This window comes from Furipterus horrens, unplaced genomic scaffold (assembly GCF_987537825.1).
Source record: "Furipterus horrens unplaced genomic scaffold, mFurHor1.1.pri manual_scaffold_15, whole genome shotgun sequence".
Taxonomy (NCBI): domain Eukaryota; kingdom Metazoa; phylum Chordata; class Mammalia; order Chiroptera; family Furipteridae; genus Furipterus; species Furipterus horrens.
Genome location: NW_028327185.1, coordinates 12666580 through 12690874, shown reverse-complemented (window position 1 = coordinate 12690874; position 24295 = coordinate 12666580). Strand labels below are relative to the sequence as shown.

The 24295-nt window shown below is 39.1% G+C and overlaps 1 protein-coding gene across 1 annotated transcript in view; it reads left to right on the top strand.

Moving 5' to 3' along the window:
- CATSPERE (catsper channel auxiliary subunit epsilon) overlaps window positions 1-24295 on the top strand; it is a 54872-nt gene that overhangs the window by 17072 nt on the left and 13505 nt on the right. The window contains exons 9-17 of the mRNA XM_090263372.1: window positions 1749-2241; window positions 8023-8500; window positions 11283-11725; window positions 13959-14017; window positions 15869-15944; window positions 19549-19601; window positions 21829-21879; window positions 23286-23319; window positions 23389-23468. Of these exons, the coding sequence (XP_090119498.1) occupies window positions 1749-2241; window positions 8023-8500; window positions 11283-11725; window positions 13959-14017; window positions 15869-15944; window positions 19549-19601; window positions 21829-21879; window positions 23286-23319; window positions 23389-23468 (1767 nt within the window). The remainder of the gene's footprint in view (window positions 1-1748; window positions 2242-8022; window positions 8501-11282; window positions 11726-13958; window positions 14018-15868; window positions 15945-19548; window positions 19602-21828; window positions 21880-23285; window positions 23320-23388; window positions 23469-24295) is intronic.

Here is a 24295-nt window from a genome sequence, read left to right as displayed (position 1 = left end):
AATGACATATAGTGGTGGACTGATCTCACAGTCATTACCACTACCAGTGAGGAGGCACAAACACACACACAGACTGCACATCACCAGTTCCTCCTGAGAAGTAACATCTGTTACTGTTACGTTAGTAAGTTATCATGGGGCTTAGACAGCCTTGAACTATTGAGCATCTAGGCACAGGTCAAGATGCTGATAACTAAAAGATACAATATGTACTTCCAATATGATGTTGAATAGGAGTGGTAAGAAAAGACATTTTGCTTTGTTCCTGTTCTTAGGAAGAAAGGATTTAGTTTCTCATCATTACATTTTTTCTATAGATATTTCATTATGAAGTTCAAGTTCCCCTCTATTGCTAGTTTGCTGAGAGTTTTTATCAGAATAAGTGTTGGGTTTTTTTCAAATGCTGTTTATGCATTTATTGATATGATTATATGCTTTTTCTTCCTTAACCTGTTGGTGTGAGGGATTACATTAGTTGTTTTTTAAATGTTGAACCATATGTGTATAACTGAAACAAGTCCCATTTGGTCACAGTACATAATTATTTTTACACATTGTTGGATTCAAAATGTCTGTAGCTTTATCTGTAATATGTTTATCTAATCTTGGTATCAGGATAGTACTGGCCTCATAAAATGAGTTCGAAAGTATTCCTGCAGCCTGAGGTCTCCTGGACTGGCCTGCGGACAAATGCCCCGTAGAACTTTCCCTAATTTCTAAGATGCACGTCAGATGCTTGTTGTCATATATTCCTCTGGGTGTGTGCACTTTAAAAGATAAAACCCAGCCCTGTCCGATTTTAGCATACCAAAAAAAGGGGGGGGCGATCCTAAAAACTTACGGAAAGGCAACCCATTTAAATAATAAGAATCAATGTGTCATTCTCATTAGCAAACCTAAATACAAAGAGGCTGGAAAAAATGCTGTCAAAGTTCTGAAGTCTCTACCTAGCCAAACGTTAAAGATATTTTTAGATTTCAGGATCTCAGGAAATTTATGTAAACATATATCCTTTAGCAGAGAGGTACTTACTGAAGAATGTGCTTTAGCAAAACAAGAAAGATCAAAGTATTGGGCCCAGTAAATGGTGACATCAACCCAGAGAGTAATGAAGGGAAATCCCAGGAAACAAGTACCAGCTTACCTCTGCATTGATTACATGGAAAATATTATGGAGCGCCATTTCAACTACCTACTGGAAAAGTTAGAAAACTAAACAAATTTTTTAAATAAATCACTATTAACTCTAGGGAAAATATTAAATAAATATATACTTATAAAGGAAAATCATAGTACAATAACTGGCTCAGTAGTAAACAATATATACATTATTAATAACAATATAAACACTATAGACTTAGCTAAACATCATGACATTAATTTGAGAGAAAAGAAGATGTATTGGTAGGTATATGCTGAGATACATCTTCATCTGTCGTATAAAAGGCCAACAGATAATGTATAAAAATTATATAGTAAGAGAGCATTATAAGAATATTTATTGAGACTACGAAGACACATTGCAGAAGAAAGAGCATTACGAATCAAGATTGTTTTCCTTTGGAAACAAGAGTGAAAAAATGAGAAATGAGTAGCATTGTAATGCTCTTTGATTTATTTTACCCAGATTTATGTTGATAAATTTTTTTTTTTAATGTTGAAAAGATGATAAATGCCAGCGCTGAGCAAGATGGATGAGAGAAGAGAAAAAGACCATTTTATTCTTACATTATTTATTTTCCTCTTAGGGCCTGGAGCATCTTCGTACCAATGGTGAAAGATGATGTGCTAAAAGAGATTAAAGGGAATCAGGTGGTTTTTCAAGATTGCTTTGTTGCTAATTTCTTTTTCCTGCTGACTTTTCCTTTGCTGACGATACCTGAGATTCCTGGCTTTTTATCCATCTCTTCCCCACCTGGTAGTCCGTTAAAGTCAACCTGGAAAGCTTGCATTCCTTCATCTGTCATTGTGGTAACTGATGTGGAGACCTTTCAAACCAACGATTCCTTTCGTACGTGGACCAGAGTCAGAGTGCCTCCAAATGTCCTCACTGATGATGAGAGGCACAGTGTGTCTGATGTGACCCTGTCCCGCGATGGAATCTTTTTTTTAATAAGTGGTGTCCTTCATGTAAAAAGTTTTACTGCATTTACAAGACTGGGAAGCAAAGAAAACCTTCCTGAAGGTGGAATTGTTGGCATTACATCAAGAAGATGGTGTTGGGTCAAATATTTACTGAAGGTTAGTAAAATATTACATATTTGTATATTACACTTACACATTTAGATATATTTACCATGTCTTTTAATTCAGTGATATGCAGTTTTTCACAGTTATTTTATTTATGGTTGTAAACAGCTTCACCTAAGCACCTCCAACAACACAGAATAAAATGAATCTTGTATATTATTATACAGAATCATTCAGTCATATTATGGAGTTTTGTTTTATCTTGATATTGACAGAAAGCCAAAAAAGCTATTTTCCCCAAACAAACACTCCATCTGCTCTCAAAAATGAATTAACTCTTTATGATTTCTGACAATGTCATGACTAAGGTATCCTTACGCTAGAGCATTATAAAACACCTAAAATGCTGCATAATGATTTTAAACCTTCTTTTAAGCACATAGCTGGGCTTCTATGGATGTAAGGAAAATTCTGAGAGGAAAGGGGGAGTCCTGGAGCACTAATCCAGAGACATGAGCAAATTCCGAAGTCTCAGCTCCACGAAGGCCATGTGCTCTTCCCAGATGTTTAGATCTCTGGTACTTAAAAACAAAGCCTGAGTTCTGAGGAAGGTAGGGCATCTGATGATTTTTTTCCATAAAACAAGAACCTTCAAAAATCTCCCAACATAATTAAATCTAGCTCAGCTTTAAGTCTTAGAAGGCCAGAAAAAGTTTGTCTTTAGAATTCATGACCAGAAACCTACCCACATGTACTTTTGGGCCCAAATTCACAGAACTTATGTGGTTCAAAACACATGAAGCCTGGTGCCAAGCAAAAGCAAACAGAAATCCTTTCTGGAGGATTAAACCATAGGTCAGGGTTTAAAATTTTTTTACAAATAATATTCTGACCAAATTGAGCTCACATTCAAAAATGGCAAACTGTGTGAAGAAATTAGATGTCATAGAAGTCAACAGAAGCCACAAAGACCAGAATCATTCCTGCAAAGACATTAGATATTGAGACTGATAGATATAAAATATCTTTACTAGATTCAAAGAAATTGCAAAGAAAATAGAGAACATTTTAAAAGTCTATCAAGTGGCAAAGCAGTTACTAAAACTAAAAGCAAGGAATTCAGTAGCGTAAAATTTAGGACAGTGGTTATCAAGGAAAGGAAAGATACCATGATTGGGAGGGAACAAGAGTGACATTTGGAAGTCCTGACAAGATTCTGTCTTAACAGGATAGTCATTACACAGACTTCTGCTTTGTGATAAATCTTTTTTTTTTTTTTTTCACTGTGTGGTTGCCTCTCACTCGTGCCCCCGACTGGGGACCTGACATGCAACCTAGTTATGTGCCCTGACTGGGAATCGAACCAGTGACACTTGGCTCGCAGGCCGACGCTCAACCCACTTAGCCACAGCAGCCAGGGCTTACTTTGTGATAAATCTTTTAGCTACGTATATTTCCATTTGACCCATTTTCTGTATGTGAATTATATTTCAAAACATTTAATATGTAAAAATAAATGCTGAAATATGATATTTCATGTAATAAACTTAGAAAAACTATTAACTGAAATATAAAACTCAATGGAAAGCTTAAATAAAAGATTGGATACAGCAAAAAATAACTAAATGAATTGTAAATTAGATAAGAGATTAAACAAAATGAAAAACTAAGAAAAAAAGGGATGGGATATTAAAAAGGGGATAAAAGAAAAAGACAGATGAAGGCAAAAACCCAATATATATCTAACAGAATTCCAAAATAAAAGATTAGAGAGAATGGGAAAAAGCTGAGAATTTTTCAGACTTAAAGAAAGATATCAATACTCAATCCTAAAATACTAATAAATTCCAAGTGATAGAGGAAAGAAAAAAACCCACTTAGACACAAAATAATGATATTTCAGGGTATCACAGACTAATAAGATATTAAAAGTATTCAAACAGAAAATACAAATTATAAACAAAGACAATACAACAATTAGACAGGATCAATGGAAGTCAGAAGATAGTGAAATACTTAAATAACTGAGATAAAGCTAACGCCAACCTAAAATTATATATATTCAATGAAACTATTGTCAAGAACAAGAATTTTTAAAACTTTTGAGAATCAAAACCAGAGATTTTAGAATATAAATAGAATAGCAGCAATAAAAATTTATTAGATGTGCTCATTGGCAGAATGGAGATGACATGACAGAGAAAATAGTCAATAAGAATAAAGTTACATCAAAAGAAATTTTCCAATCTAAACTGTAGAAAAATTATCAAAATTGAACCAAGACTCAGACACTTGTAGGATTATGCCAAAAAATCTAACATTCATGTCATTGGAATCAAAGAAAGAGGGGGTAACAAGTATAATGTAGAGAAATATCAGAATAAATAGTGACTAGAAACTTCCCATGCTTGACAAGAGGTATAAATTTATGAGTAGTAAAGCTTAGCAAACTCCAAACAAGATAATTACTACAAAGAAATGAATAAACTTGAAAGCAACAAGAGAAAAATTAGACGTTATATATAGGAGAAAAACAAATGATTCAGGTAATAGCAGAAATCTTGGCATTTGTTTTCTGTTAATCTCAATTATTCTTTTTTCCTTTGTTTCTCCTTTCTTGTCTTCTGCTGGATAAAATGTGTATTTTTCAGTGTTTCTATGCTGTCTCCAGTATTGATTTTTTTTATTCAAAACTATTTTTAGTGGTTGTACTTGACTTTACAGTCCACCATCTTTGATTTATCAGAGTCCAATTTCAAATCATATATATATACTTCACAGCAGTATTAGAAATTTATAACTGTACAATTCCATTTATACCCCACCCTTTGTACTCTTGTTTCATATTTAACTTCTAAATAGGCTATAAATCCCAAAGATATGTTAATATTTCTGCTTTGAAAAGTTCATTTTCATAAAGATACATAAATATAGACTGATAGCAAAATAAATCTTTCATATATAACTTCCTGGTTATACATTATTTCTGTCTACACATCCAGAGTTCCTCCTGGTTTCATTTCTCTTCAGCCTGAAGTATGTTCTTAAATGGTCTTGTATCACAAGTTCTCTCAGCATCTGTCTGTATAAAAGTGTCTTTATTTTTTACCTTCATTTCTGATGGCTATTCACTGAATACAGAATTATAGAATGACAGGTAGCTTTTGTTGCGTTTTTTGTTTTTAAAATAATTTATAAAAACATCATTCCATTATTTGCTGGCCTCCATAATTTTTGGAAGTCAGCCATTATTCACATCATTATTCATATATATATAAACGTGTTTTTTTTTACCCATAGCTGCTTTTATTAGAACTTGCTCATCTTTGGTTTTCAGCACTTTTATTATGTGACTAGGTGTGATTTCCTTTATACAGAGTGGACAAAAGTAGGTGTACAGTTGTCCATATGGAAAATACAATAATTAATGAATAATAATACAAGAATAAACTCTGTTTCGCATACTCACAACTGTACACCTACTTTTGCTCCACCCTGTATTTATCCTGTTAAGGGTCAACTGACCTTCTTGGATTTCGGGGATTATGTCTTCTATTAATTTGGGGATGTTCTTGGACATTATCTCTTCAAATATTTCTTCTGCACCATTCTCTTTTCCTTTCTTCTAGGATTTCCAAAACACATATGTGAAGCCAGTTACTATTGCCCCACAGATCTCAGGCCACCTCTTAATTTTTTTCACTCTGCTTTTCTCTTTGTACTTCAGTTTGTATACAGTAGTCCTTCTCTATATCGCGGTTCACTGATCATGGCCTCACTGTATCACGGGATTTTTAAAATATTATATTTAATTATTTATTGTAGAGTTTTTGCTATATCACAGGATTTTGTAGTACTGTATACATATGTTGTTAAAGTTATATAGGTTTAAAAGTGTAGAATATATTTAAGAACGTAAGTAGTGTTTATAAATGTGTGGAAAAGGTTAATAAGGGAGTGGGAACAGTTTATAAGTGTGTGGGGAGGGTTTATAAAGCCTTAAAATATATATATAAATACTAAAATAAATGTAAGGTTCCTACTTCGTGGGTTTTCACCTGTCGCAGGGGGGGTCTAGAACATAATACCCACAATAAGTGAGGGAATACTATACATGCTGTTAACTGTCTTCTAGTTCACTGCTTCTTTCCTCTGCTTTTCCCAGTTTACTCTTAAACTTATCTAATAATGTGTTTATTCCAAATATCATATATTTTTTATTTCTAGCATTTCCATTTCCTCCTTTCCCATCATTTACACATGTCAGCTGATCCTCCATCTCCACACTCATGCTACCTGTCCTCCCCACCAGGTACTTCAGCATTTTTATCATAGTTATTTTCTCTTAGCCACGCTTGGGATCTTAGCACCAACGAGATTCCAGAGCTCTCTCCATACTTTACAACAAGCATTCCAAGCTGTGAGAGGGCTCTCTCTGCTTTATAGCCTAGCTGTCAGCTTTTTTATCACTGAGGAATTCTTTCTCACTCATCTGCCCTTGCATTTTTGTGCCTTGGCAGATCTCTCTCTCTTCCTCTCCTGCTTCCCTCTCCCCAGTCTTGGAAGGAAGACTGCCTTACACTTTGGGTAAAGGCCAAGCATGTCTCAGAGGGAAGTTTCTCTCAGCTCTCTTATCCCTCTCCCAGCCTAGGATACCTGAGATTCCAGAACACAGGCGGATTTCTCTCAACTTTGCTGCCTTGTTGCCTCCCCCTCCCTGTCTTCAGAGGCTTACACATTGTGTTTGCAAGAGGCCCTGACTGCTCCAGGAGGATCTCCCAGCTTCTTTACCTTGCCCCAAGACCTTTGGTTTACTACACCCAAGCGCTAAGTAAAGATCTATGGGAAAGGGTTTGTGGGTGAGCGGAAACTCATTCCCTGGCTGGGGCCCCCTGGAATGCTCATCTATCATATTTACAGCACATTCCTCTTCCCATCCCTCTGCCAAGAATGAGAATAACTGTGCGTCTTTTCTGTGAAGGGCTCATCATTTGTTTCTCGGTTTCCTTTTTTAAGGTTGTTTCACACTCTGTTCCAGCAACGTAAGCTCTAGACTTTAAGTTGAATCTTCATTTGATAAAAATACTTTTTACACCAAATAGTCTATTTCTTTGGTGAGCAGTTTGGTATCTGCCTACATCCTATTTGAGTATAGACTAAATATTTGTAAATTAATTAAAGTAAGGGAGACAAGTGTGCCCAAAAGACTTCTTTTGGTGGCCTAGATATAGAAGTTACATTTAAAATAAAAACCTCTAAGACTTAGAAACAGCTGGAGAAAAGGGGACTTGGTTCTCTAAATGAAATTAGGCCCACTGAGTTTCTGACATAGCCATGTCTGGAAGGCCTTTTTCTCTAACAGACTATATCCAGAAAAGGGTAGTATTGATATGTTTAAAGCTTTAAGTTCTCTTTTCTTTCTATCTGATATCCAATGAGGCTAGAATTCCAAAAATAATTTAATGTTTGAAGTGTCCTAATAGCTTGACTTTAGTAAACATCAAGGTCAAAGGGGCACCCCTGGCCAGACTAAATAAATACATAAGGAAAGAGAAGATTGGTTCTCTTTGAGTATTTATAAAAGAATTAAGATTTATTATTTCTACTGACAAAACAATGTATAAAAGAATAAAATTACTGGAATAACTTATTTTTATGGTTATATGTAATATGACATATTTCTATGCTTGAAATATTTTTCAGAAATATACTAAAAATGAAACCTTACTAGTTACTATGTTTTCCTTTTAAATGTAGCAAATTAGCAGAGAGGAATTGTTAGGACTATCCCTAAAACTGAAGATTTTCTAATTATTTTCAATTTTGTCACAGGCTAATACAAGAAGAAGCAGCATAGCAATCTGGACGAGAAATGAAGTTTATCTTGGATATACTTCTCTTAAATTTGTCAGAATAATAACTACTAAAGAACTGGGGAAAATTCTAAATATATCCCCGGCTGCTACTCTGACGATACACAACGTTGAGTATACAGGACACCCTTTGGAACTTGCCTTGTTATTAAATTACTGCGTTAGATGTCATGCCACTAAAAAGATTCATCTTGTGATATATAATGAAGATACAAAACAGTGGATGCCCCAAGACTTTGCATTAAATGTCACGATGGACAGTTCTGTAACTCCGCATTTTCTATACTCGGCAATACCAGGATTAATACTACGGGACAAACATAGGATCTACTATTGTTATCACAACTTCACTGTCACTGGAGTTTTACAAACACCTACACAATCTGGAAATCTATCAAGATTATCACATGACAGTATTATTCATGATGTTTATATAGGTGAGGCATTCTCATTTTGCAAAAAGTATTCTAGATTTCATAACAGACATTTTCCTTTATGAAGATGGAGCAATTTTAAATGCACTAATATATGGTACTGTTGATCGGTAAAGAGACAAGTATTGTCTCTTAGTTCTGGAGCCTAGAAGTGTGCATTCAAGGTGCTGGCGATGCCATGTTCCCTCTGAAACCCGAAGGGGAATCTTTCCTTCCTCTTTTTAGCTTCTGGTGGCTTCTGGCAAACCTTACCATTCCTTGGCTGCGGCCGCATTGTTCCACACTCTGCTTTGTCATCACATAGCACTCTCCCTGTGTCTTCATGCGTCATCTTGTTCTAAGGACAACAGGGCCCACCCTACTCCAGTGTGACCTTACCCTCACTAATCACTTCTGTAATGACCCTAGTCCCCCAAACAGGTCACGTTCTGAAGTAGTATGAGAGTTAGAACTTTAACGTATCTTTTTTTGGAGGGGAACACAGTTTAATCCATGACAGGTACTGTAAAGTTAAACAAACCTGTATTTAAATCCATGAACGAGTCATTTAAATTTTCCAAACCTCAGTTTTCTGATCTAGAATGTAGGACTGCCATTGTAATTTAAATAAAGGACTGAATACAAAATGCCTGGGATAATACTTGGCAGGTGGTAAACCTTCGAGGAATAGTACAAGGATACTGCATTTTATTGCCCCTCTCTTCATAAGCTTCACAGATATTTTGTTTTTTAAAACTTGAAGGTAAGACCCTCCACTAGCAAAAAGCTGCAACTTGCTGAAGGTTCAGATGATGGATAGCATATTTTAGTAATAAAGTATTTTTAAATTAAAGTACATAAAGCTTTTAGACATGGTGCCATTGCATACCTAATAAACTACAGTATAGTACAAACATGATTCTTTTCAAATTATACTTGACATAAAATATTATATTAGTTTGAGCTGTACAACATGCTGATAGACATTTGTACCCTTCAAAGTGATCATCACAATAAGCCTAGTAACCGCCTGGAGCCTTACATAGTTATTACAATATTATTGACTATATTTCTTATGCTGCATTTTACATCCCCATGGCTATTATATAAAATCCACAAACAATATATTTTTGTGAGGTTTTACATTTTATATGTCATCATTCTGTGTATCCTGCAATTACTGTTTTTGTTCAACAGAGATATATTTTGTATCATCACCAACATCTTTCCTCTTCCACCTTGTGAAATTTCTAGAAACACACACAAAGTACAACAGGCCAAAAATTTGGTAAGCCTGGATGGATTTATTGTCCAAAGCAAACAAAACAAAATTAAATGTGTAAAGAAGCCTAAGTTATATGAGAAAAAGTATCTAGTCACTGTATTGCCCCAACCACATTGGTACCACACTACCCCTACCCCTACCCCTAACCACACACACACAGTGGCAGAACCACAAAAGCACCGGTGTTTGGTTCCTGTGTTGTTGCCTCTGCACTAAGGACACCTTCCCCTTACAGTCTCACTAGAACATTGAAAGATTTTCCAAGTTTCCTATTAACCTCACCTGTCAGCGTAACATTTCAGGAACATTGTTATATTGTTGAATTCCTACTGACATTATGACAAACTGGGAGCTGAACTTTATAAGCAAACGTATGCCGACACTGATATTAAAGGATTCTGATCCTAAAAAATGGCACTTCTGATTTAGGAGTTTAATTAGAATATAATTTATGGCAATTTATGCAGATTCCAAATGTCAGTAGCAGAGGCACCATACTCTCTGAACCTCCCCAACTCTGAATCCACCTTCCTCCTTTCAGCCAGTCCTCCCTAAGTGTTGCTTTATGAAAATTAAAGAAAGATGCCCCTAGAAGTGGTCCACAGAGAATTCTGTATCTGAAAAGAAAGCCAGAAAATCAACTAACTATTCATTGTACAGATACGGCTATACAACCAAAGAGGTTAAGAGACTTACTATGAGCTTCTATGACTTAAACATAATACTCTATTAAGGGAAGAAAATTTATTATTATTTACAGAGTCAACCTGAAGGGTTGTATTCTTCTGCTAGGACTGCCATAACAAAAGCCCACAGACGAGGTGGCTTAAACAATAGAAATGTATTTTCTCACAGTTCTGGAGGCTAGAAGTCCAAAATCAAGGTGTCATCAAGGTTGGTTTCTAGGATGTTCTTCCTGGCTTGGAGAAGGCAGCCACCTTCTCTTGTCCTCACACAGCCCTTCCTCTGTGTGCATGCTGGGAAAGAGAAAGGGGAAGGGGAAAGGGAGAGAGAGATGCTACCTTTTCCTCCTCTAATGAAGACTCCAGTCATATGGGATTAGGGTTCCACCCTTATGACCTCATTTAATCTAAATTACCTCCTTAAAGACTCTATCTCCAAATACAGTCTCAATAAGACTTAGGTCTTCAACATGTGGATGAGGGGGTGCATTTTAGTCCATAACACAATGCTTCCTAATAATGCCATTCCTGTCATGCTCATTCTCATCTTTATTTGATATACTAATTCAAGCTCTTTTTCTCTGTAAATGATATGACATATAAATGATATAATGAATGCAGGGAAAAGGTGTCCAGGGAGAAAAAACTCTTTGCTATGAAGTGGAAGAGAAGTTATCCAACACTGTGTAAAGTTGCAGGTTTGTACCTGCATACACTAATTTTCTCAAAGTACATGAAGAGTCAATATTAAATTATTTTGGTTAGGAGTCCACGTATATAAAATAGCATGGATTTATGCTTATTTAGAATAACTCAAACTTTTCTCTCTTTTTTCCAGATTATTATGGAAATATTGTGGTAATAATGGAAAATAATATAATGTTTTATTTCAAGATTAATATTAGAGATGCAGTAAAGCTACACTTATGGACAAAGAGCACAACAAAATCACTACTTTTCTTGAATACATCCGGTCAAATGTATCTTGTCTACGTTTTTCAAAATGGCACAATATCCCCACAGGATTATCCCTTAGGTCTGGAAGCACAAAGTATAGCTTTCAAAACAAAAGAAAAGTGCCCTTTTGTGGCATTTCATAATAATATTTTTCATGTTTTTTACATTTTGGACAAGGGACAGAACCTGACAGTTTGGGTTCAAATAGTCTACCCAGAAAATACTGGTCTGTATATTATTGTGGAATCATATGGCCCAGAAATATTAGAAGAGAAAGACCAGATTCACTATGAAATTGCCTTAGGATACTGCACTAAAACCATGGTAAGTTAATAGTTTTAAATTTTCTTCATTTGATTTTAATGAATGTGAAAGTATAATGTTAATATTTTTAAAGTGGATTTCCCTCCTAGGTTAAGTTTGGAAAATGTTGAGAAATATACACATTTTTAATAAATAATACAATAATATGATAAGCCATTAATTCTTAAGCCACAATTTTCACTTTCAATATCTAAGGCCTCTTTGCCACTTAAAACACATTCCTGCAGAAGTATCTGTCGGTTGTACTGTTTGCTTCCTTTTGTTAATATTTTTTAGCACCTGGTTTTTCCATAGAGTTCTTCCTACTGTCTATTGTAGTATAACACGACTCCCAAACCAAATGACTGCAAACAACAACCAATTCTATGCATCAACAGTTTTGGGGTTGTGAGTATCTGGGCGTTTCCTCTGGTTCCATCTGGTTCATTCACGAAGCTGTGGTCATCTGGGGGCTTGTCTGAGACAGGATCGGCTAAGACGGCCTCATTCACACATCAAGTGGTTGGCACAAGGACTGGCTTGTTAGTATGAGGGGCTCCGGCTGGAGCACTTGTCTCTGCTCCATGTGGCTTCTGTCCTGCACACTAGTCTGGCTCCTCTGCATGGCAGTCTCAGGGCAGCGCTCCAAGACAGTGAGAGCAGCAGCTACAAAGCCTCTTGAAACCTAGGTATGGCCTCATTCTGTTCATCAAAGCAGTTCACAAAGCCAGCCCCAATTAATAAGATGGGGAAATAGACTCCACCTGCTAATGGAGGAACAGCAGCCCTGATTGGCATAGCTCAGTTGTTTGGGTGTCATCCCACAAAGCGAAAGGTCTCAGGTTTGATTCCCAGCCAGGGCACATGCCTGGGCTATGGGTTCAGTCGGGGTTGGGGTGTAGACAACAGGCAGCCAATTGATGCTTCTATCTCACATTGATGTGTCTCTCCCTCTCTTTCTCCCTTCCTTCCCCTCTTTCTAAAAATAAATAAATAAATCTTTTTTAAAAACTATACTGTAAAGGACATGCATACATGAGTGAGAGGAATTATTGCAGCCATCTTTGCAAACATTCCATCACAATTGGTGTAAATATCCTGGATACATTTTTTTGTATACTACTTTTCCAATTAATATTATAATATAAGCATTTTACATGCCACTACAGTGTCTTCCCAAAGACTGTATTCTAATCCCCACTTCCTCTTCTAGGCCCGGCTTCCTCCAGCTTCTAGAACAGGGTAGAATGGAAGTGTTTAGTTAATTCCAAAGCCAGTTAAAGCAGAAAATAATCATTTTTTTTTTAATGAAGCTGATAGATGTGAAACATTTTACTTTAACTTAAATAAATATATATATTCATTAGTCCATCTTTTAAAATAGGACCACAGACTTTTCTTTGAAATAAGTCCACTTATTGGAGTTCCTCATCTCCTTTCTTGCATAACCTGCTTCATTATGCATCAGTTCTTCTTTTTATGTTAAACGTTTTATTGACTTTATTTTTTAAAGCAGTTTTAAATTTGTGTAATGCACCATTTCTGAGTTATCATTTCAGTTTCTTTAAAATGAAGGGGGGGGGGACTTTAAGACACTTAAAACAACCAAAGTTCTATATTTTAATAATTTCTTCAGTCTTTTACTCTTATCTTTCTCATACCTAACTCAACAATTTCTTCAGTGACTTGCTTTACCAAAACTTTACAAAACAACCAACTTTGTTCTCAGGGAAACAATAACTTTCGTTTTTTTTTACCCTCCTATTTCATCACTCCACAGAGTTTAATTCCACCATCACTGCAGAACTACAGAGGAAAGGTTCAGGCACCTAATTCCTCATAGTCCCCAAAATTACAGACAATATGATAAATGTAATCACTTAAAACCCTCAGAAAAGGAATAAAAAGGTCCAGAGACAAGGTTATTAGAAAACAAAAGTAAAAACCTGCTATGCTCAGAATATAAATGAAAAATAAAAATAAGAATATTGTAATGACAAAAGTCAAATGAGAAGGAAGAGAGAAGCAATATAAATAAAAGAACTCTGATATAAAAATAAAAGGAAAATGTAACAAAGTAAATCTAATATGTACATAATGGGAGTTTCTGAACTTGAAAAGAAAATAAATTGGAAAAAAGCTAAATATATTATTTTTCTTACCTAAAAAAGATTTAAATCTGTCTTGCAAGTATCCATTTTTTTCCATTTCCAACTTTCCTGTTTTGCATAAAATTTTTTATTTTCTTTTTCAGACCATAACATTTTCTCAGAATGTAAATTATGAGGCAGTAGATGATTACTTCAAGTTGCAGTAAGTATGATTTTTAAAAGAACCTACTCATGTTAAATATGCTATTCAGGTTATTAATTTGTGACAATCCATATATTTAAATGGCCTCATATCATTTTAAATATCCAGATTTGAAATTCCTTGAAGTGTCTGGATAGATGTGAAATTAGTGTTGTGTATAAAAATGTAGAATATTCCTTGTGATTAATGGAAGCATGACCAATCTGAAGGTTCTCACTCATCCAACTGAAGATGGAAAAAGGGAGCGCTATTTCTTTATTCAATAGTTTTCAAGCCGGTAAAACACTATCTTTGACTCTTGGAATAAGGTAGCACCTGAAGGAAGACAACCAACGTGGAATTGGGTCTTAAGGCATTTATACGGTTATCATTGTCTGAGTCGATATAGTTTCTAGAAAAACAGAATTTTAGGAAAATGTCCATTTTCCTTTGGTCTGCTGCTACTCCAAGTGCATGGAGTACCCCCTCTATGCCGTGCATGTTCTGGGTGTTCAAAATACCTGGTAAATAAGGCGGAAGCACTACAGTCGTGGGGCGGATCTCTAGTGGCAGAAGCAATCCAGCAAGTGCTCAAAGAAATAAACAAGATGATGCCAAACAGGCGTAAATGCTACTGAGAAAAGGAACCCGTGGAGCAGGAGAGCGTGGCCACCCACCACCGTGACTCGTCCTTCTCAGGCCAGGGTTTCAAAGGTTCGTGGTTCGGCGGGGTGGGTGGATATTTACTCAGAATTCTGCTGTTGTAGAGGACATATCCAATTGTCCAGGACACTTTAGGTCAGTCCGAGACTTTAGGAAAATACCAAAAGCTTTGAAATCAGCCATGGTAAGAAGAAAAATAAAATGTGCCTACCAGGAAAACTGTGTAGAATTGAAAATGGAATTTTTACTTTCGTGTCCTTTACAGATCTATACTACATTACTGAATTTATCAAATCCAATATGCCATCGAATTGAAAAATGCCGCAACTGGCATAGTTATGATTAATTATAAGATGCTTCCTAATTTCAAATGTGTTAAATAAGAAAAAAATATGTATCTCAGAGTTGATGAAACATGGCACAGTGGTTTAAAAATATAAAAATGAGCTATTTGTACCCTGATTTATTTATTACATTTTATATCAAATACATAACTAAGTAAATATTAAAATGTAATAAATATTGGAAGAAAAAGGACATTCGTTCGTGGTTTGCTTGTTTGTGTTTGTCTTTCCCCAGTTTTTTCCTCAGCAGGGGAGGAGCTGTGAGTGAAGCTTTCTAAATGTCTCCTGTGATTTTTGAGTTGTTTTGCCTGAGCACAGAATGGCTTGGATGCACTTCATAAGCTTGAAAGGCCCTATAGCTGATCGTCCCTTTTGATGCCAATCAGATCATATTATGCAGCATAATGCGGTTCCGAAAATGAATTTCATAACTTCCTCTTTATTGTTCTAAAGGTGTTAGTCCATAGGAGGGGAAATCTGTAGAGGCTAGAGAAGGAACCGTCGCCGTGGCTACGGTCTTGTGATACAGCCAGGAAGCAGGACAGGAGGTCCGCGGGCAGCAGGCTCCGCCCTCCAGGGACTCGGGTGTCAGGGACATGTGGGTTTGAAATGCTGGTAGACGCTCATTTCTGTTTCCCACCGTGTCAACCCCGTGCTGGCCAAAATACGGACTGCGACGAGGTGACAGTGGCTTCCGGGCCTGACCGCGGTAGCAGAAGCAGGGCGCAGTCGCCAGCACCCTCTGCCGGCCTCTAGCATTCCTCACGAGGGACTCGGTCACATCCGGTACATGGGACTTTCCATCTGCTCTCACGTCTGCCTCCCTCGTGAGTCTATAATCACCTGTATGTGTTGTTTCTCCTAGATACCAGAACACAGGGCTTCTGATCGTTCAGGCTAGGCCTAGTGAATATTCAAAAGCATGTCCAATATCCCCAAAGGTAAGTGTATCTAATGCATAAATGGAAATTTCAAATTATGAAAATAGCCACAGGGATGTATAGTACAGCAACTTATTTCAATAATGCATAGGTACAAATTTCTAGTTATAGTTCCAGGGATATGAAGTACAACGTAAGGAATATAGTCAATTATATTGTAATAACTATGTCTGGTGTCAGATAGGTCCTATACCTATTGCGGGGAATCACTTCATAAGGTATAGAAATGTCTAATCACTGAAATTAATATAGTATTCTATGTCAACTGCAATAGAAAAATAAATTTTAAAAAAATAGCGCATAGGTGGTAAACTAAATAATACATACAACCTGCATATAATACCACCACCCCCCACTAATACTTTAGCAGCGTTTTATAATGTTGCCTTGTTGAGATAGCATTGGTTTACTTTGGGAAAAAAAAAAATCAGATTTCTGCCTTCTGTATACCATCTAGAGTGAGATATATACACATATACAAAAAAATGTAAAGTTATGCGTTTTTGAGAATAAATAAAGCTGGCAAAGGAAAGCTGAAAGTGACGGAAACAATTAAAGTGGGATATGGTTTCCCAGAGAAGACTTCCGTCCTGTCCACGGTCATCCTGCCTTGGTTTGTTCAAAAAATCAACCATTTCTTCATTCAGAAGAACTGATTGCGTGCTCATCCTCTGTTTCCAGGTCTCAGGTGATGGGGTTACAGAGATGAAGAGACGGCTCCTTCCCCAGGGGTGACCATGAGTTAGCCCAGGAAAATGCGGAACACAGTTACCCAATAGCCCCATGAAAGAGTGAGCGATTTCGACTGAGAGAAGAAAGGAGCGCAGAAGATGCATGAAATGACTGCTGAAGAATAGGGAGGGGCTGAGGGCGCAGTGGCCAGTGGGTTCCAGGGAGAGGCAGACGCCCAAGCACAGGAACGGGACAGAGCCGCAGGGCTGCGAGGGTCATGCAATTCCACACATCCTGCCCACCGCCGCCTCCTCTGGATCGTCCACACAGACAGATGCCTTCTCTCTTTAATCTTTCTCCGCCTAACTAACAATCAATAAACATAGTGAGCACCTACTGCATACCAGGCATAACACAGTGAGGAACACCCACTTGAAGAATTCAAAGTTCAACGAGACGTAGTCCCTGCCCTTCAAGGCCACAGCACCAGGAAATGGTTCCTGTCAGGGTGAGGGTCCACGAGTTCAGAGGGAGCCCTGGATGGAGGCACACATGGTCCATCCTTGGGCCCTGCAGACACGCACTGCTTCCTCGGGAACTTGCCTGTAGGTGCATACCAGCCATTCCTGTCTGCCTGCCCCGCCACCTACCCAGCCTAACCTGCGGAGGAAGCAAGAAACAGCCACCTTTCCAGTTCCTGCCCCAGCCTAGGTCTGTGTTCTCTGTCTCCAGCTGCTTGACAGCCCCACCCTGGTCCATACAAGACACCTTCCTGAAGCATCTTGCTTTCCTCCATCCCTCTCCTTGTCTGCTCAATAGATGTCTTAGGAATCCCTGGTCACCCTGTCCTGCCCAGCCCAGGCTTCACGAAACAGGTTCATCACCTGAGTTCACATCTAAGTTCTACCTCCTACTGGCTTGGGCTCAGAGGCCTCAATCATAAAAGGGGAAATGTAACATTTATCTCACAGTCCTTACCTGCTCTGTTGAGAATATTAAATGAGATAATATATGTAAAGTGCCCAGAACAGTGCCTATCCCAGAGTAATTTTCTAATGTTACTTTTCTCCTTGGCCCACCCTGAGACACAGACAGTTCAAACCAAGCCACCCTCTGTGCCCCAGGTCATTTGCATTGACCCGCTCACTGAAATACAATAAAGAAAATGAAGAAATATGCAGTAACCCTTGAAGCGACAAGAAAATATGGCCTTGCAGAGGTCGGTCCTTTAGCTAGCCGAGAGAATCCAAACCTGTGCACAGCTACAAGGGAGGATGTCAAGCATAGGACTCTTCTTTGTGCCCTTGTACCGACCAGGGAGCAAGTCACCAGTCTCGCAGATAAACACTATAGAGACACAGGGCTCAGCTCTGTATGTACCCAGAACCATGGCCCACAGACTTCTCTGGTTGGATCACGTTAGGTCCTGGCTAAATCTGCTGGACCAAACAGACCATGGACTGAGCGACTCGAACAAGAGCCTGCTGTCTCGTCACTTAGTTTTCATGCCCAGCAGCAGAGCATAGATAGAACTGGCATCTCCCACAGGGCTGCAGTTAACCATATACCAAGATCCAGAACTCAAGGAGGCCGCCCAGGAAACGAGGCCCCAGAGGGCCTCCGTGATACCCGCCAGGCTGAATTCTCCCAGGGAGAGAGGACGACCCTCTGTCCGGTGCATCAGCTACCGTGTGCAGGGCCTGTGGAGTCGCTGTCTCGGCTCAGTTCTAAGCTAAAGCAGCAGCGGTCTGGCCCTGTCTCTGCACTCGAGAGAATAGTATCCAATAAAACCAATGCACTCACTGGTTTCACGTGGGCTGTCAGAATTTTTCTAATTAGGTGTCCAGTCCTGGAAAACACATGTCAGCCCTACAGCAGTGCTTATTCCTGCTTTCCATACTCTGCCCCTAGGCTGCTTTTCAAGATCCATCTGCAGGTCACCTCCTAGTCACGGATGTGGAAACTAGGTCCCCAGAGCAACGGGATGTTACAAATGAGACCATCAAGTGATGGTGGGTCCTGGCTGCGGAGGATTGGAGGGCTCCGATCAGCCACGTATGTCTCGTGGATAATTAGTAATGGTGACCGGCAGGCCCATGCTTCTGAATGCATTTGACAAGAAAAGAATGACTTAATGATGATGGTCAGCAAGGACGGCAGGCACAGCTATTGAGAGAACAATCGGGTTCTGCAGGTGAGGTCAGGCGGTTCAGAAAATAAAACCCATGGGCTCCTGCTGTCGTGCATGCCTTTCAAATGACACCCAAAGGTCTTGGTTTAGCACACAAGTATCTGAGCTCCTCAGCCTTGGCTGGGCCCCGTTCTCTGTCCTCACCCTCGCAATCCCCAAGTCCTTCTTCAGGGTAGGAAGTAGGAGGCGTTTTTCAGAGGTGCCTCGTGGAACTATGCAACAACGAGGACATGTTTAAGAGAGAATACAAGTGTCTAGATGAGCTCAGAGAGGCTGAGGAGTAGGGGTGGAGAGAGAGGAGTCCGCAGGGAGTGAGGTGTCCTGGAGTCAGATAGAAATACATAGAAGTCGTCATCGCAGCCGAGGCAGAACCAGGACTCTGGTTAAGAAGAAGTCAAGTTAAGAGCTAGATATAGAATCCTACCAGCTGGGTCAGGTGCAGCTGGAGACACAGAGTTGATGGTCATGTTGTAGAGGCACTGGTGAAGGATGATCTGGTCCGTTCTCTGAGATACTGACATAGGAAAGCAGAGAACCAACCTTTGGGCCTCATGGGCCATAAGGAAGAAGTGAAGCCAAGAAAGAGAAAAAAGCGATCAAAGAAGAAGTAGGAAAACAGCACATTTAAAGAGTTATTAATGAATTCGAATCTGTAAAATGCAATTGCTTTTAGCTACAGAAATATTTTAGACCATGGGAATCAGAACCACTGAACTCACCACCGAAATTACTTTATTCCAGGTGTTCCAAATAGCCGTTGGCTGTGATCCTAGTAAATTTATTGCTGTTAAAGGGCAAGTATATTTGCATTTGACCTGTCTTACTCTTTTCACTGTAAAACAAATGGTGAACGAAGTGGTCATTATTAGTGATAATTTTAGCCTAATGACTGACATGTTCATAATGAAACCCAAAACTGAAACGACAGTTTGTCCAAACCAAATGTGTTCACACTTTTTGCCAAGTCAAACGTTACGCCGGATCATTCCTAAAAGGGAAAAACAAGTAACCTCCTTCTCTAGCACCGGCATTATTCCCCACCTTCCTCTGGAACAAGCCAGTGTCCATCTTTCGCCTTTACCTCTCCCAAGCTCTTCAGTCTGCAGCTCAGTCCCAGAGGAAGGGGAGGGGGAAACACTCACCTCTGTTTTCCCTCCTACCCAACCCAGGGATGATTTCATTTCCATGAGAGAAGGGCTTGCATCCACATCAAAGAAGGCTTGGTTTACCGCACCATGGTGGATGGGATGTTTTCTAAGGGCAAACCTAGCAGAAGCACCGGGGTGCCCGCCAGAGGTGTGGCTTTCATTGATCCCACTCTGGTTCAGGGAAGCACACTGGCTTCTTGCACATCCACTTGCATAGCTCTCTTTCTTCTGCGTGGGCAAATCAAGGTCAACACACAGAAATCTGTTTAACTGTGGTGAAATGTATAATGGAGACAGCAATGTATTGTGATTCCTTTCCTGTGGTGAGAAGTGGGGCTGAGTCTATTTATGAAATAATTTGCTCTCATCCAAAACCAAAGTCTGCTTGTCTGTCATTCTAATCATCTTTTGAGGACTGAATTGGAATAATCAGTTGCTGGATTGATACTTAAATAGTCTCCTCTCATTCAGCAAGGAATTTGCATTTTCTGAAAATCCTTTTCCAGGAAACACAAAGGCTTATTGATTTATACGTCCTATAGCATCCTATTACTGAGATGGTCTACAGACATCCTTGCTCATTAGAGTATGGCCTATAGACCAGGCATCACCTGGGAATTTACTAGAAGGGCAGAATTCCACTTCTGCTAAGTCAGACTCTCTATTTTTAAAAAACTGCCAAGGAGATTAGTAGGGGCATTAGTATTTGAGACTAGCGGCTCTAAGCAACAAGTTACCAAAATCAGTTCCCAGTATGCAGATTTCCTGCTTCAGTGAGACGCCAAGCGGCTTGAATCAGCTGCTCCTGGGAGGGTCTAGATAGCAATCCTCAAGCTTGGTTACTCATCAGAATCACCCAGCAAGCATGTTTACAAACCACAGATTTCAGCAATAAGGTCCAGGCCTCTTAGTCAATGACCTATTAGTTTGGAACCCAAAAACTAACCCTAATATCTTGGATTTGGGTTGTGGTTGTGGTGGGCTTTAGGTTTCATAGTCACCAAAGGAGACCTGTGGGGTCCAAGGTATTGTACTTCTGACGGGAGACTTGTCAATGAAGGAGCGCATCTCTTGGGGTCTAATTTGGGTTTGGGGTGGGAGATGGTCCAGACTTCCAATATCTAACTAAACATAGTGGTGATTAAGGTTCCTTATGAGTTACACTGGAAGCAGCCAATAAAAACAGCCAAATGAATAATGTAACTTACTAAAAATGTTATCATTACATACACTATGATAGCCTTATATCTTCATGAACCCTAGCTAGAAATTATGCAATGCCTTCAAGTAGCCCCTTACCTGCACAACTGAGTCTCTAGTAGAAATTAGAAATCGGTGTTTTAAAAAAAATATGTAAGGGATAAAACCATCCACAGAAATTTATCTCCATTCTGATAGACTTTCTATCAGTTTTTTACATGTATAAATAAAAGAGGTAGATCAGTAGGTTTCAAATTCTTGTGTCTTCAGAAACATTTGTACAACTGATTTTTAAAAATAGAAATGCGCCCTGGCTGATGTGGTTCAGTGGATTAAGCACCAGCCTGCAAGCCAAAGGGTCACTGGTTCAATTCCCAGCCAGAGCACATGCCTGGATTGCTGGCCAGGTCCCCAGTTGGGGGTGTGTGAGAGGCAACCACACATTGATGTTTCTCTCCCTCTCTTGCTTCCTCCCTTCTCTAAAAATAAATAAATAAAATCTTTTTAAAAAATAGAAATGCTAGGACAATACACCAACCCCAGAGATTACAATCCAATAAGTGATGATCCTGTGATACTCTCAAGTGTGAGAATTACCAAGTTAAATGATTAAACGTTTGTGCGAGTATAAGAAATAATGATATCCCAACTTCATGATGTTTTCTTTTTGTAGATTTGATAAGAAACAATGTGCTCAGCATGATTTCGTTTACGTTATTGAAAAGTAAGAAATATTTTAACATAAGCACTGAGTTTTTATTAATGTAGTACAAATAATTTACCCCTGGCTGGTTTGGCTCAGTGGATTGAGCGTCGGCCTGCGAGCTAAGTGTCGCTGGTTCGATCTTCCAGTCAGGGCACATCAGAGAAGGAAAACTCTGACTCCAAAAAACCTCCGCTGCCTTGCGGCATACCTCTTCAGGGGAAAGGCTAAGGGAGTAAACCCCGACAGAAAATCCGGAGCCGGAGTCCCTAAGGCGGTTTGACGTTGTAGTCAACACCGGCAACTCCTGCGGCGCACCTGAAGCCAAGCTGTATTGACTCCGTCTTTCCCTTGGACCCTTCAGCTGCGAAGAGAGGGGGGGTCTGCTGCATGGGCAACAGCAGACCCTCCATATCACCCTGCCCAGGCTCTGTAGCTTCAGCTCCACTGGAGAGGACACTCCAGCGTCATCGCAAGATGTCGATTCAACACGGGAGGAGACAGATACAGTGTCACTCCCGAGTCGGACTGCACAGCCATTCTCGGCGGTGCAGATAGACTCTTAAGAAGCTACACCATCGTCTCTCAAGACGGACGGCTGCCGAAGAAAGTACAAATAATTTAGAGTCAGTGAGTATTTATTCCTATTAGCACCAATCTGTTATAATACATGCACTCATTGCTCTAAATTTACCTCTCGGCACTGCTTTTACTGCATGTAACACATTTTGAAAAGTTGGGTTTTCCTTCTCCTTTAGTTTGAAGTATTTTTAAATATCTTAAGGTTTCTTCTTTTACCCATGTGTTACTCAGAAGTGTGTTGTTTCACCTCCACATATTTTGGGAGTATTTTGTAATTATGATTATCTGTTTGACTTCTGTGATACCTCCCTACCCAAAGTCGTCGTCGGCAGCCGTCCGTCTCGAGAGACGATGGTGTAGCTTCGTAAGAGTCTATCTGCACCGCCGAGAATGGCTGTGCAGTCCGACTCGGGAGTGACACGGTATCTGTCTCCTCCCGTGTTGAATCGACATCTTGCGATGACGCTGGAGTGTCCTCTCCAGTGAAGCTGAAGCTACAGAGCCTGGGCAGGGTGATATGGAGGGTCTGCTGTTGCCCATGCAGCAGACCCCCCCTCTCTTCGCAGCTGAAGGGTCCAAGGGAAAGACGGAGTCAATACAGCTTGGCTTCAGGTGCGCCGCAGGAGTTGCCGGTGTTGACTACAACGTCAAACCGCCTTAGGGACTCTGGCTCCGGATTTTCTGTCGGGGTTTACTCCCTTAGCCTTTCCCCTGAAGAGGTATGCTGCAAGGCAGCGGAGGTTTTTTGGAGTCAGAGTTTTCCTTCTCTGTACCCAAAGTAATGGTTTTAATATTTAAGTTTGAAAAGAGGAAAAGATAAGTAATGAAAAATGTCTTTTTTACAGGTCATATCTAAGGGATCGACCATCTAAAAACTTGGTAAGAAAACTTTAATTTTATCACTTGGCCTAATATAGAAAATAACCAAAGCATTTTTTTCTTTTCTAGAGAGTAAAATATAGTTGGAAAAAATATGGCTGCCCATTGAGACTTGACTTCAGAGAGAAGTTTCACCCTTTGATTCAACTGTAAGTATATTCTCACTAAAACTTGAACTTACTTTGGAAGTTTCAAAATAAAAGGTGAAAAGAAAGCTAACTAATCATGCCCTTAATAATAAATATTTTTGATCACCCCATATATGTGACACCAGGTTTTCAGTACTGGTTAACCCAAGGCGAACAACTCATGTCCCTGGCATGTTGAGGGAGGTGACAAGTTAGCAGCTGACACCTGAGTGGGTTAGGAAGCTGAGACTCTTCTTGGGGATGTAGGCAGTCTCTTAGCCCCCGCTGTACCCTCTCTACTCCTCTCCCCAGGCTCCTGCCAGCGCCCCTCCCCCCCATAAAACAAAGGTCCTTTGATAGGGACTACCCTCCCCAGGTGACATGTGACGTTTCTTTCCATAGGCCAGTAATAACTAAAAGCTTGCGAGGAAAGAAACTATGTGCACTAATAAGGGACTGGGGAAGTTTCAAAACTATCATCTCTAACTTTGAATTCTTATAAGCAGTATTTCATGATAAAAATATGAATAAAAATGCTATGAGGAAGGCTTTTCCAAGTAGTTTTGTATTCATTTGCTTGCTTCTCTGACTTTATTTTTGATTTATAATTATAGAAGTTACACAGCTTGCCACAAATTTTAAAGTTTAAGAAAAATAAGTGATAAATGACCTATATTTCTTTTTCTTTTTTTCTTTTTTCTTTTACTATTATAAATAAAATTGTGGTGAATATCCATTTATGGACATATCTGGATGTCCAGGTATGCTATTAGGGTAAATTACTGGAAGCAAAATTCCTAGGTGTAAATCATCAAAATGTTAGTCTAGGCGTCAGCCTGTGGGGCTTC